Here is a 12,321-nt window from a genome sequence, read left to right on the forward strand (position 1 = left end):
ATCTCTATATAAAGCTACAACCTTTATAGCTATTTATAGCTACATCCTAACCGCTGTTAGATATTAAATCTCTTTAGTAACTACTACTTTCTTCTCTTAACTTATCTATAGCTAGGGTTTACTATATTCTAGCTAGGCCTTACTATTAATTAATAAATTTGCTATATCTTAACTATCTTCTATATACTATCTCTTATAGACTATTACTATATACATCCTAATTCCTCTCTCCCTAAAGCTGATTAAAGGCGTAAATAGGATATTGTAACGGGACTAGCCTAGTTACAGTAGGAATGTCTCGGTGAAACACTCGATAGATAAATTCCGACGCTTTGATCAAATTCTACCGAAGTCCGTCAAAGACCGCGTACGTATATACGCATACATCGACCACCAAGCCCCTGACTATTTAATTATATAATTCTCTTGTTATTCCTTTCTCTTCTTTATGTAATGTCTCGTTTTTAGCAAGAGCTATATACCCTTAGATTTAGATAGAATTTATATTATTCTTTTAAATCTTCCCTAAAGTCTCTCCGCGCCCTTATAGTATGTTATATTAAAACAACTACTATTAAAATGGCAAATGAACTTAAACCTACCGCGTTAATTATGAGTATTATAGCCCTAGTTAGGGAATAGTTAACTATAATGCAACAGTCCTTTATAAATGCTTTAGCCCAATAGCAAGCAATATTAGAAGCTTAGTACTAGTAATTAATAGGAACAATCCACGAAGAACTCCGTAACCTTAAAGCACTTATATTAAAGATCCTAACAATAACACCTGTAAATAAAATTAAAATAACTGTATATAAACCCTAAACTAGTAATAGTAACTTAACCTATACTTATAATAAACCTAATACCTACTATAAAATCTAAAAAGCTCCCTAACTCTCTAATGTTTAATAGAAATTAAAATAACCTACGTCCCTTTATAACCAAGCTCCGTCTTAAACTTTTAATAAACTATAATTAATACCCTACTAAAGCTAGCAAGATTAGCTATGGAATATCTTATTTAAGTAAAGATACTATATAAACTATGGACCCATTCTTCTATAATAGCACCTTTGTTAATTTTAAAATCTTTATCTCTCTACTAGAATAAACGTATAATAACGCTAGCTATAAATATATAGCTATTACTAAACTTAAAAACCTATAATAACGGACCCGAGACTTTACCAGCTTCTTTTTGGAATTTTTAGGCCTTATTAGTAAACTAGATTAGAATAAAGCCGCTAGAGTTACTGCTCTCCGTTAAGCTATTTTAGATAAAATTAGAGTATAGTTAGTAGGTAAAGAACTGCTAAAGGACTTACCTAAATTTGCTATAATATGTTAATAAATTAATAAGGGCCTTTAATATAATAAATAGACTTATTCCCTAAAGCTAACTATACCTTATATTTAAAACTCTATAAAACTAGTATATATCCTAAAGCGCGACCCATCTTTAAGACCTAAAAGCCCTATATATAACCCTATGGACCTTAATACTACCTAATTCTATATATCCTTAGGAACTAATAAATAAAGAACTTAAGCCGCGAATAGAGAATGCTTTAGATATGGTAAAAAGAGATATATTTAAAGGAATTATTAAACTTACCCTTTTAAAAAGGTCCGATATAGTTCCTTTTAGTCCTTAAATTATACTTATTTTATAAATTATACTTAGTTGCTATAAAGTATTTTACCTTTAGTTAATTTAGAAAACGAATTATCCTAGGGCTAAGTTGCGCCTTAGGATAAGAAGTGGAAGAGTATAAGTATCTAGGCTCTTCTAGCGCTAATATATAATATAACTCCCTTAATATACTTAGCGAAATTTAAATACTTAGAAAATAGAAGGAAGTATAAATCCTTATAGATAGCGAAGCTACTAGTATAGGCTTTATTAATATAAACTACGCGAAAACTTAACGCTTAAATTTAAAAAAAACTTAATAAGCCCTAAGGCCTATAAGGCTTTAATAGTAAGCCTTTAATATACAGCGAACTAATATACTACGCTCTTATAAAGATATAAATAGGCGAATACCTTAAATACGTTTCCCTATTTATAATACCCTTAGAGTATTATAAGGTAATACTTAGATATAGATAGCTAAAATAATACAACCCTTTAATTAGCTAGGTTAAAGAAACACTAAAATTCTATATAACCTACTACCGAAGTTATTACTTAAAATACTACTTACTCTATAAATATATATATAACTCCTAGAATCTTATTGTTGGGGAAGACGCAGCCGGATTTGGAGGCTCCTCCCCCCCGTTTTAGGAGGCTGTTTCTCCTCACTTAGACCCATATCTATCGCCGCTTTTACAACATGCTAAGCATGCTAAGGACGGCAGGGTCTTCCTTATTTACCCACTAAACCTAAAAGCTCCCCAAACGTCCCTCGGCGGCTAACGTTATTTAAGAAGCTATAGACGTCCACCGCCTACCTTTATCCTTATCCTTTGCTAAAAGCACTACCCTTATACAATAAAACCTCCCTTCTACACTACGCTCCTTTAACCCTTTTCCCACAGTAGCTATATATACATTTTCCCCTACTATTATGTCGTTTACTTCTAATACTCAATTTCTAGGTTTCTACCCATAGGATTTTTTTGCCCTATCCCGCTCTTAAGAACGCCAATCTCCCGTAGAGCCTTTTTCAGCGTTCCTATTAACAGCAGTCGCTCTTAAGCTAGCTTCTGCGTATAAGCAACTGGCAGCTGCTAAAGTACTAAAACACTACGCGTTTAACCACCATGCCCTTTTAAAGTAAGAAATGGCGAAATATAGATCTAGCCTTTAGCTTAGACTCCAAACTAGGCAAGCCGTTTTATTTTAAGCTAGCTTTAGACTTAGATTTAAGCTCTAACTCTAGAGCTAGGGAAGACGCCAATTCTAAGGGGAAATATTTACGGTAGAGGATTACGTATTATAAGGATTAAGGAAGGGCAAAGTTAAAATAGAAGCCCTAGTCTACTTCTCTTGTTAAGCATAAGTTCCAAAATTAAGAAAAGTTCATTTATATTTAAACCAAAATTCACCTTATAATACTAACGATTTATATTTAGGTTCTGCCTAAAAGTTAAGTCTAACCCAACTAAGGCCCTTTATTAGTGCGCGGCCAACACGTTTAAAATATACCTTAAATGGCGTATAAAGAATTCTCAAATTAAGAAGGAAAGTACAATCCAGTTATACTAGAGACGAATACTATACAAATTTATAGATATAGCAGGCTATAGTATAAATAATGGCGTAGAACTTAATATATAAGATATAGGTAATCTTTAATTTTTTAAAAAAAAATCCTGGCTAATTTGTTATAGTGGATCCCAACCTACTTAACGCTAATATATAAGCTGGACACGTTAGAGAAAGAAAAGGATGCTATATATATACAGGACTTATATATAATTATTAATGCCCATTAAATAATAAACGCGAAGCCTTACTATAGTCGTTTTCGAGTGTAGATAGGAGCAATCCTCCTTCTCTCTAGTGCTACGGCAATAAGACCCTAAGCTCTTATTAAAAGTTTAAGCGCAAGAGGCTCTAATAAAGCGCTTTTATATAAACATATTATAATCCTAAGAGTTCGCGATGCGAAAAACTTTAATTAAACCACAACTGTCGCCCTCGTAAGTCTTATATATATTAAGAATTCTAGAGGTATAGGCAGACGGTATATAGCGACGTTAATTAAAGACGGCGCAAATAGTGCTAATAGACCTATAGTAAGAGGTTCATTTTCCGTCTTAAAAGCATCCTAGCTTTTTATATCCTATCCCATCTTATAAGCCTTGCTATTATAAATAATACATTTTAACGCCGTTATACTTTACCGGAAGAGATTTTTAAACTTAAAATCCTAGCAAAAAAAGAGAGTCTTAAAGTAAAGTTTAAGAAGGAGATAGAGAAACGACCTATCTTTTAAGATATTAAGATAATGGCTAGTTATAGGGGAGTATCGGACACCAAAGCATTCCCTTACCAAAAATGCCGCGATTACTACATATAGTTAGGCCGAGTAGCTAAGTTTAAAAAATCGCTTAAACTTTATTAGCTGCGACAAGCATCTAGAAGGAAATTAAATAGTAAGTGTCTAATTTAATATAAGTGCATATATTAACTAAGTTTTCTAGGCGCCCTTACTCTAGAAGAGCGAAATTAGATAATAGGTTATTACGGCAATACCTACTAACGGTTTTATTTACCTAATTTAATTAAGCGCGATTTCCAATTAATCTACTTTAGGACTCTATTATAGGACGACCTTATCTAATATACCACACAGATAGGGATCTTAAGGGATAAGTAGGCCCCTATAGGTCTAACTAATAAGCAAAAGCTTAAATTCCAGCTAGAACTTAATTAACGCCCTAATATTCTGCAGCTTTATAAGAAATAAGAGCGATATAAGTAAAAGATTAGGAGCTAGGGATATTACCCTATTAATACTATAAAGGGAACGAAACTATATAACTGTTATAACGAAGCCAGATATAAACTTTATAGTATTATAAACGTCCTACGTAAATAAAAAGAGGACTAGGTTATTCTTAATTTTTATAACGCCATTAACAATTACGATATTAAAAGATAGCTTAGTGGTAGCGTTGGGACGGAAATTCCCACCCGTTTAGCTGTATAGTATAAATTTTACAAATATGCTACTATTACCAAACTACTATCTTAGCTGCTAAATAAGCTCAAAGAAGGACACGCTATAAAACTCTATATAAAGTTTATCCGCAATTTCGTTAAGTATTATAATTAATAAGAGAGTTAGCAGAATGGGATCCTAAGTAAGGCTATTAGATTTTAATTTAGGTCTAAAGTAGACCAAAGTATAATAGGCGTAAAAAGAGGTATAAGTAATGCCAATACTGGCACCCATTAGTAGGCAAAGCGGTAGAAAGAATAAATTAGCTTAGACTCGCCTTTCTAAAAAAACCTAAATAAGACGCGGAGCGCGGTCCCGATTAAGGAAGAGGGTGTTAAGATAATACAGTTGCCGTATCCTATAACATTTACTAATCTTATTTATTTTATCTGCATTAGCAATAACCAACTCTTAATGCTAAGGTAGACCCGCCTATTTACGAAGAAGGATACACTATAGAAGTATCTTAATAATCACGTTATAGAAGGAGTGTTTAGGTAGGGGTTCCACTATAAGCATTCTTATTACTTAGAGTGGATTAAAGGACTTAAGCATTTTAAAAATTACGTAGCCCTTATATATGGCGTATAGCATCCGATTAAGAGGCACTACTAGGTAAGTTGCCTTGCCTATATAAGAATCCTATACTAACCCTCTAGTACCTATAAAAAGGCATATAACTGGTAAATTTAGAACTATACGTTCCTTATATATGGGACCTTTTCCTAGTTATTACGCGCTTATCTTATTATTCTTTACCACTTTTTATTTTATTTTAGTCTATTATTATCCAATCCTATTCTAGTATTTAGTAGAATAAATACAATAACTAGGATTTTGTAATTCGTTTAGGGGGTAAGGGGTAATAGGTAAGGGTAAGGGTAAGGATAAGGTAAAGGATAAGATAAAGGGTAGGGTAAGAGGTAAGGTAAAGGGAGGCTAATGGGAGATAGATAATATAGTTGCATAATATCTGACGGACCGACTATAGACAAGATATATATTCGAATTTCTTAAATTAACCCGAACGGAGAAAGGAAGAGAAGTATTATATAATAACTTCCTACCTAAGCCGATCTCCTAAGCTATATATCTTTACTTATATATAATACTCGCACCTTTTACAACAAAGTATATAAGGGTAATTAGGGTCGGATAGATAACTGCTGTCCTTAATATAACATATAAACTCGGCTCTGCAACTAATATTATAATAGGTCCTAGTCGTATAAAGGGTATTAAGACAGTTATTAATGTTTTCGCTTTTACGCTTAGCCGCGGCATACCTCGCCTCGGCGGATTAAAGCAGTAATTCTATTTGTTATAGCTAAGATTAGACAGCTTAAAGTTTTAGCATAAATTTTTCCTCTATATCCTTAGATACGGTAATCACTGTCCATATAATACCGATGGTGAAATTGCCTATGACGTCTAGCTCTATAAAGTCCTTAAGTTTAATAAGCTCTTTAATATACTCGGCCGCTATTAAGGTAATTATATTATATAATGCTAAGTTACCTATTAGGCTAAAGACATCCTTAATAACATTAGGAAACCCGTCTATAGACTAGCTGGTTCCTAAAATATATTAGATTTTTATATTTACAAGCTCTTTTAGCTATAGTATATTATAGTAATCGGCAATTGCATTAATATAGACGTGACGAAGTATAATATAGGCCGTCGTCGGCCGTATCGTTGTGTTTTCATTATTACCACCACTATTATCTAGTTTAGATGGCGATAAGGCATCAGCGTCGTCAATATTAGATCCTTACTCCTCCTTACCATTTTTATAGTCCCTTTTATATATAAATTAGATCATCCTCTTAATGGTGCCAGAATCGAACTTATTAATATTTATAATATTAGTCGCCGCCTCCTACTCGTTAGTTGGTTAGTTAGGGTTAATTCTACTAAACGTTTAGTTAGCTTTTACCTAAAAGCCTCTATTATAGGCAGCTGTAAGTACAGGAGATTAGGTGCATATAATCGCTTTATAGACTTTAAACTCCAACCCCTAATATATAAGTTTTAAGTCGCTATATTTCTCGCTGTTTATAAGCTACGCTAAGCTAAACAGAGCACTCTTAGATGGCATATTTCTCTAGTTTCGACTACGCCTTAAGCAATATTTAAGGGAGTGATTTAGTGTCAAATAGGATAATTAAGAATAAGAACTCTGCTTTATTAAATATGGCTCTAGAGCCTCTATATATATATTAAGAAGTTATCATTAGCTTTATCTAATCTACGACGGATTTAGCTAGTTAGTTAGAGCTTTAAACGTCAGTCGCTTAACTAAGGACTAGTATGACTTCTAAAGTTCTAGGAAGGGTAAATAGTAGGGTCAGCCGCAGCGCCTAGAAGTAGTTAGGTTATATAATAGAGGCTTAGTTAGAGGACGTGTTTCTATAGCTTAGGTTAAGGCTCTATACTCCTCCAAGCCATATTAAGTAAAGTTAAATAGTATTATATTCCTGCGTACCGGCCTACTAATTACACTATTCCTGCGCCTCTAAGAGCGGTTTTCTAGCCGACCTTCTTATTATTAGCTAGTCGAAGTATACTTTTTAGATAAGGGGTACTGACTTAATTCTTAGTTAATTACTCCGTAAGTCTTAGAGATAGTATATTCCCTACTAATAACTTACTAACTAAGTAAGCAGATTAATAAAACCAACCTCGCGAACATACTACTATATAAAGCTTAGTAGATAAAAATACATTTCCTAAATTAATAGGATCTAGTACAAAGAGTAATTATATAATGCTTCAGCATATTTAAGATACCTTAGAATTTCACAACTTTACTATTATTAGCATTGACAAAATGTCTTTTAGGAAATAATTCACCTTCCTCTATTATTAGTGGAGGGAACTCTCCTAGTACGTTAGATATTTATTTAACATTTTACGCATATTATAGAGGGCTTATATATACCAAAATCAGCTAAGGGCACTAAAGAACAATACTAAGAAGTAACGGAAGAGGTATATAATATAGTATTATATATCTACAGAGGCATAAAACCTAAAAGAGCCTAACTATGCTCTATATTGCTATAGTGCTCATCCCTTACATAGCCGCACCTATACGGCGATGTTTTAGTCTTTTTAGAGAACCCTAGATATAAGCAAATCCAGTACTAGGGGATGCTTTTAAGGAGAAAATTTAGTTCTAGGTAATACTATTGTCCGGGTAAGGCCGCTAAAAAGTTTAAGGAAAATAGGATAGTAGATAAACCTAAGGATAGGGAGTGGAACTAAACTCCTAGCATCAATTTATCCTCTTTATTTCCCGTTATTCTCCTATCTATCTCTTCTACCAGTTTTCTAGCCTCCTTTAATTCTTTTAGGAGAGTTACCTAGTTACGCCTCTACTTATAAACGCATTATAAACCTACTAGTAAACATCTTAGGCAAGGTTTGTCGCCATCGCCATTATACTTAAGTTTCTTTAAGGAGTATTAAAAGCACGATCTCATTCTCCTTAGCACTGGAATTTGTAAATCTCAACTATAGCCAGTAATAGTCCTTTTTTTATAATGCCTCTTATATAACTTAAGGAGGTCACCTCAAAAGAAAGCTTTAGAGCATTCGTCGTAATAGTAGGTCAGCTCTTTAGCGTCTATAAGAGTTAGGAATATACGCTGCGGTTAAATAAAGCAGAGACTTACGGGATTTTTAATATCGGTTTAAGTGCCCTATTTAAACAAAACTTCTTATATAATTGCTATAGTTATATACATAAATTTTCTAATTTAGTAGCTGCCCCTCTATAAGTAGACTGTTAACTCTAATAACTATAGGGCAGAGCATCCTTTTACTTACCTATTTCCATTCTATCGCGGCAGTTAGTAGTTAAAAGTAAACGGCTAAGTTTATATGCGATATCAAAGAGGTTTAAAATGCAGAAAGATATAGAATTAAAGATATAGACCACTAAGAGGAGGCGGGATATAAAGTTTCTACGTATTAATGTGGCGCTAACACTAATATTATATATAGAATAATCTGGCGTATTAACGATTAATATAACAATATAAGCATTCCTAATATAGAACCCTGGTTTCTATTTAAAGCGCAAGGCGTCCTACTATTTCGCGTTCTAGATAGTAGAAGAGTAAAATATAAAAAGTTAAAAAGATAGACTATTAGGGAGCAGACTGCTAAGCTAAACCTCTAGAAGTTTTAGAGAGTCTTATATTTAGGAAATATTACGCAGGTAGAAGGAGTAAGCGAGGAAAAAGGGCTATATTAATTACCTATAATACTTATAGGGAACACATACCATGCTTATTGCTATTATTTAGAGTATATATACTCCTAAATTGTTTCGGTTTTAAGACAGCTTATCTTCTTAAATGGGCAATAAGCTTTAGGGATAAATCTAATTAGCTTCTACTAAGCCTGTCAAACAATTATATCTAAGGCTTATAGAATATAGGGAGTCGTAGAATAAGGCTTAGGTTATCTAACCTTAAGGATCTTTCGCGATTTAGCTTAGATTATATCCGGGATAACATTAAGAGGAAAGAAAGTAATATTAGCTTCTTAATTAGCTCTCGTCTAATTTATAGCGGAACCCTAAATGGTTTAGTAGCTTATAGTACCTACCGAATTCTAGACACCTTTGCACCGCAACCACTAAATTATAGACGCCTTCGCATCATAACTACTAAATTATGGACACTTTCGCACCAGGACTACTAAATTATAGACGCTCTATACCGTAAGCACTAGTATAAGAAGCCCCATATTAAGATCTAATCCAATTATAGCATACATACCAGATTTAATAGTATTAGTAATAGATCCCGGTAGCTCGAGATAGTAAAGGGGATATACTTAATACTTATCTAGTGTTTGTCCAGAGGGCCCTATACAGTGTTACGTAATACGAGCTTTTATGTAAATACTTTATTAGTTCCTAGCACTCTTTAGTAGTAACGGGGATCTTAGGTACCCTGCTTTTTTAACGCTTAAAGCGATATACGTTTTTTTAATTAGTAATCCTTTTTATTTAAAAATAAAATGCTTAATTTTATTGCTATTATTTAATATCCTTTAATATCTATTCCCTTCTATTTGCTACTAGTAATATATAATTATACCCAGGTTTACTATAAGTGTACTTATCTCCGCTATACCGTAAGAGCTTAGTATACAAAATACTAGGAGACGCAGAAAAGATATTTAGTAAACGTTGTCGCAATGTAAGAGTAAATACCTAAGCCATTAATGCATAACTAATTTTCTATTATAGTGAATATAGGCTCGATAAAAACTGCGGTACGCCTCTATAGGTCTATATAGAGGCCTAAAAAGCTTATATAAGAATTTCTTCTAGGCGATTACAAAGACATATTAAACTAAGAGGCTTACTTAAATATGTATAAGAAGGCAAAGGAGGAAATTATTTAACAAACGTAAAGGGGGCTGCGTATTGCTGGCAAAGGGCGTATATAACTCTCTTCTTTATAGATATACTATAAATAAGTATTTAGGGTAGAGAAACCAAACTATCTCTAATAAAGTATTTAATGTATTCCAAACCTAGCGATAAGTCTAGTCATTGTGTATGTCCGGCTCGTGGCTTAGTTATGGCCGGAATTAGGCGGTCAGCGCTACTAAATTCCGCCTAACTTAACGCACCAAGCCTTAGCCCCTGGACGGTGAGACCTCGGACGTAGGCTAGGTAAACCTTAGCATATACACTTACAACGTTCTATTAACCGCCCGCCTGTTAAATATATCCAATAGCTTTTAAATAGAGATAATAGTAAGTAGCTCTTCGTACGCTATAGACGGTATATATACTAACATTTACAAAGAAACTAATATATACAATAAATGCATCCGTTAAAACACCTCTACCTTACCCCCAACGTGCTAAACGTCAATATCCGTTAAAAAGAAAAGATGCCAACCCATAATACCGTTTATTTATATTATATAAAGATCTCACTACGCGAGTTAGTGTTTTAGAGGAGATGTTTAGGCTATTGCCCACAATATAAGTAGACGAAGCCGCCTTTACTAAGGCCGTCACCGGTCACATTCTTGCCCTTAAGCATTATATAGGAGCTAGACATTTTTGACCCTTAAAGTTAAAAGGAGGGTAGGATTATCCTATCAAAGATTATAATAGAATTTACTAGCATTTAGATTTATATTATAAGTATATTAAAACTATAGAGGGGTTTAGGTATAAGATTCTAAAGCGTTATCTTAACTAGGATACGTGCCTACTATACGGCTACCAATTCAACTCTTTCGCTGGTCTTCTTTAATATAAGCGGAAAGCTTATAGTATAGAAGCTTTATTACGGACTTAAATATTTACACTATTTATAACGTATATTAAGAAGAGTACGTTATAAAATTATATTATTTTAGAAATACTTACGAGATATAGACTTACAATCGGCGGAGGCTAGTAATTAAATAAAATAAATAAAAAACTTTACTATTTACACGCCTTATATAGACTCGCCAAAACCTAGCTTTAATAGCGGTAGCTAAGGAGAATCTATTCCTCCAAGCGCTGAAATAGGCCCCTTAACTTTAAAAGCTAAAGACAGCACTTAGATACCTATCCCAACGTCTTTTACGGGAGGAGACTTTGAATTCACTATAGCACTAAGCACTGCGCTATGTGCGATTAAACCTAAAGCATAAGGGGGTAAAAGGGTATTTAAGTTCTCTATAGTACTAAGCGCTACTAAAAAGGGTTTCGGATTTACTATAGATCTATAGACCAATTTTTCTGTTAAACCTAAAGCTAGAAGGGACTTTAGGTTAGGGTTACTAAGTGCCGCTACAGTTAGGTTTAGTAGAAATAGTGCTAAAGGGGATTTCGGATATATAGCTCTATATATAAAGTTTCCGGCAGGTAAACCGGGGGGTTATAGTAAGGGGATTTTTGAATTTAGGATAGAACCTTACGCCGCTAACGTTCCCTTTAATGATCTTATATTTAGAGCGGGCTAAGGTTAGTAGTTGTAGCTTTAGAACTCTTAGTAAAGAGATTAGATAAAATATATCTTAAATAACGTAAACAAGTTGCGTCTTATTACTTATTAAGTAGGCTTATTTCTATTCCACATATAATAAACCACCATTACTTTTCCTTCTCTAATAGTAGGAGTTAGACTTAATCGTCTTAGCCACCCATTCTAAATAATACTGATTTTAATAAGAGCTGGCTTAATTAGTAGGCGCGATTACTTATATATCCCCTCCGCATGCTTTAATAATAGATATACTATTAGTCTCTTCCTTTTAAAGGGCTAGGTTATACTATACAATCCATCTCTAATTAATGTCTCCTCTAAGGTGATAGCAACTAATAGCAATAATATTATCGTTATTAGCTAGCTGCTTCTAATCTAGTGATTATCTAATTAAGAGTGGGGCATATTAAGGGAAATCATATTCTTTAACGTATAAGACTTAGAAACTACCGTCCCTAGTAAAACTAATAAGGGCATTTATAAACTTTAAAAGTATTAGTAAGCAGAGCTTTTTTTCCTTAAAGAAAAGAAAACTGGCATAACCTTATTGTCGTTAATTTACGGCCACTTTAGAATAGCATTGGTTGCGCCTTTAAGGACTATAATGCCTTAATCTTATAAAA

General features: G+C 33.4%; 1 protein-coding gene across 1 annotated transcript; it reads right to left on the reverse strand.

Annotated features, from left to right (window-relative positions):
• Positions 1-5,778: 5,778 nt before the first annotated feature.
• Positions 5,779-5,976, reverse strand: K441DRAFT_537071 (uncharacterized protein; the record flags this gene model as incomplete). Its single annotated transcript, XM_067642455.1, has 1 exon — positions 5,779-5,976. A coding segment is annotated over one exon (198 nt), but the record flags the coding sequence as incomplete, so codon positions are not given.
• Positions 5,977-12,321: the final 6,345 nt, after the last annotated feature.

The sequence above is a fragment of the Cenococcum geophilum genome, assembly GCF_001692895.1.
Source record: "Cenococcum geophilum 1.58 unplaced genomic scaffold K441scaffold_3, whole genome shotgun sequence".
NCBI lineage: Eukaryota > Fungi > Ascomycota > Dothideomycetes > Gloniales > Gloniaceae > Cenococcum > Cenococcum geophilum.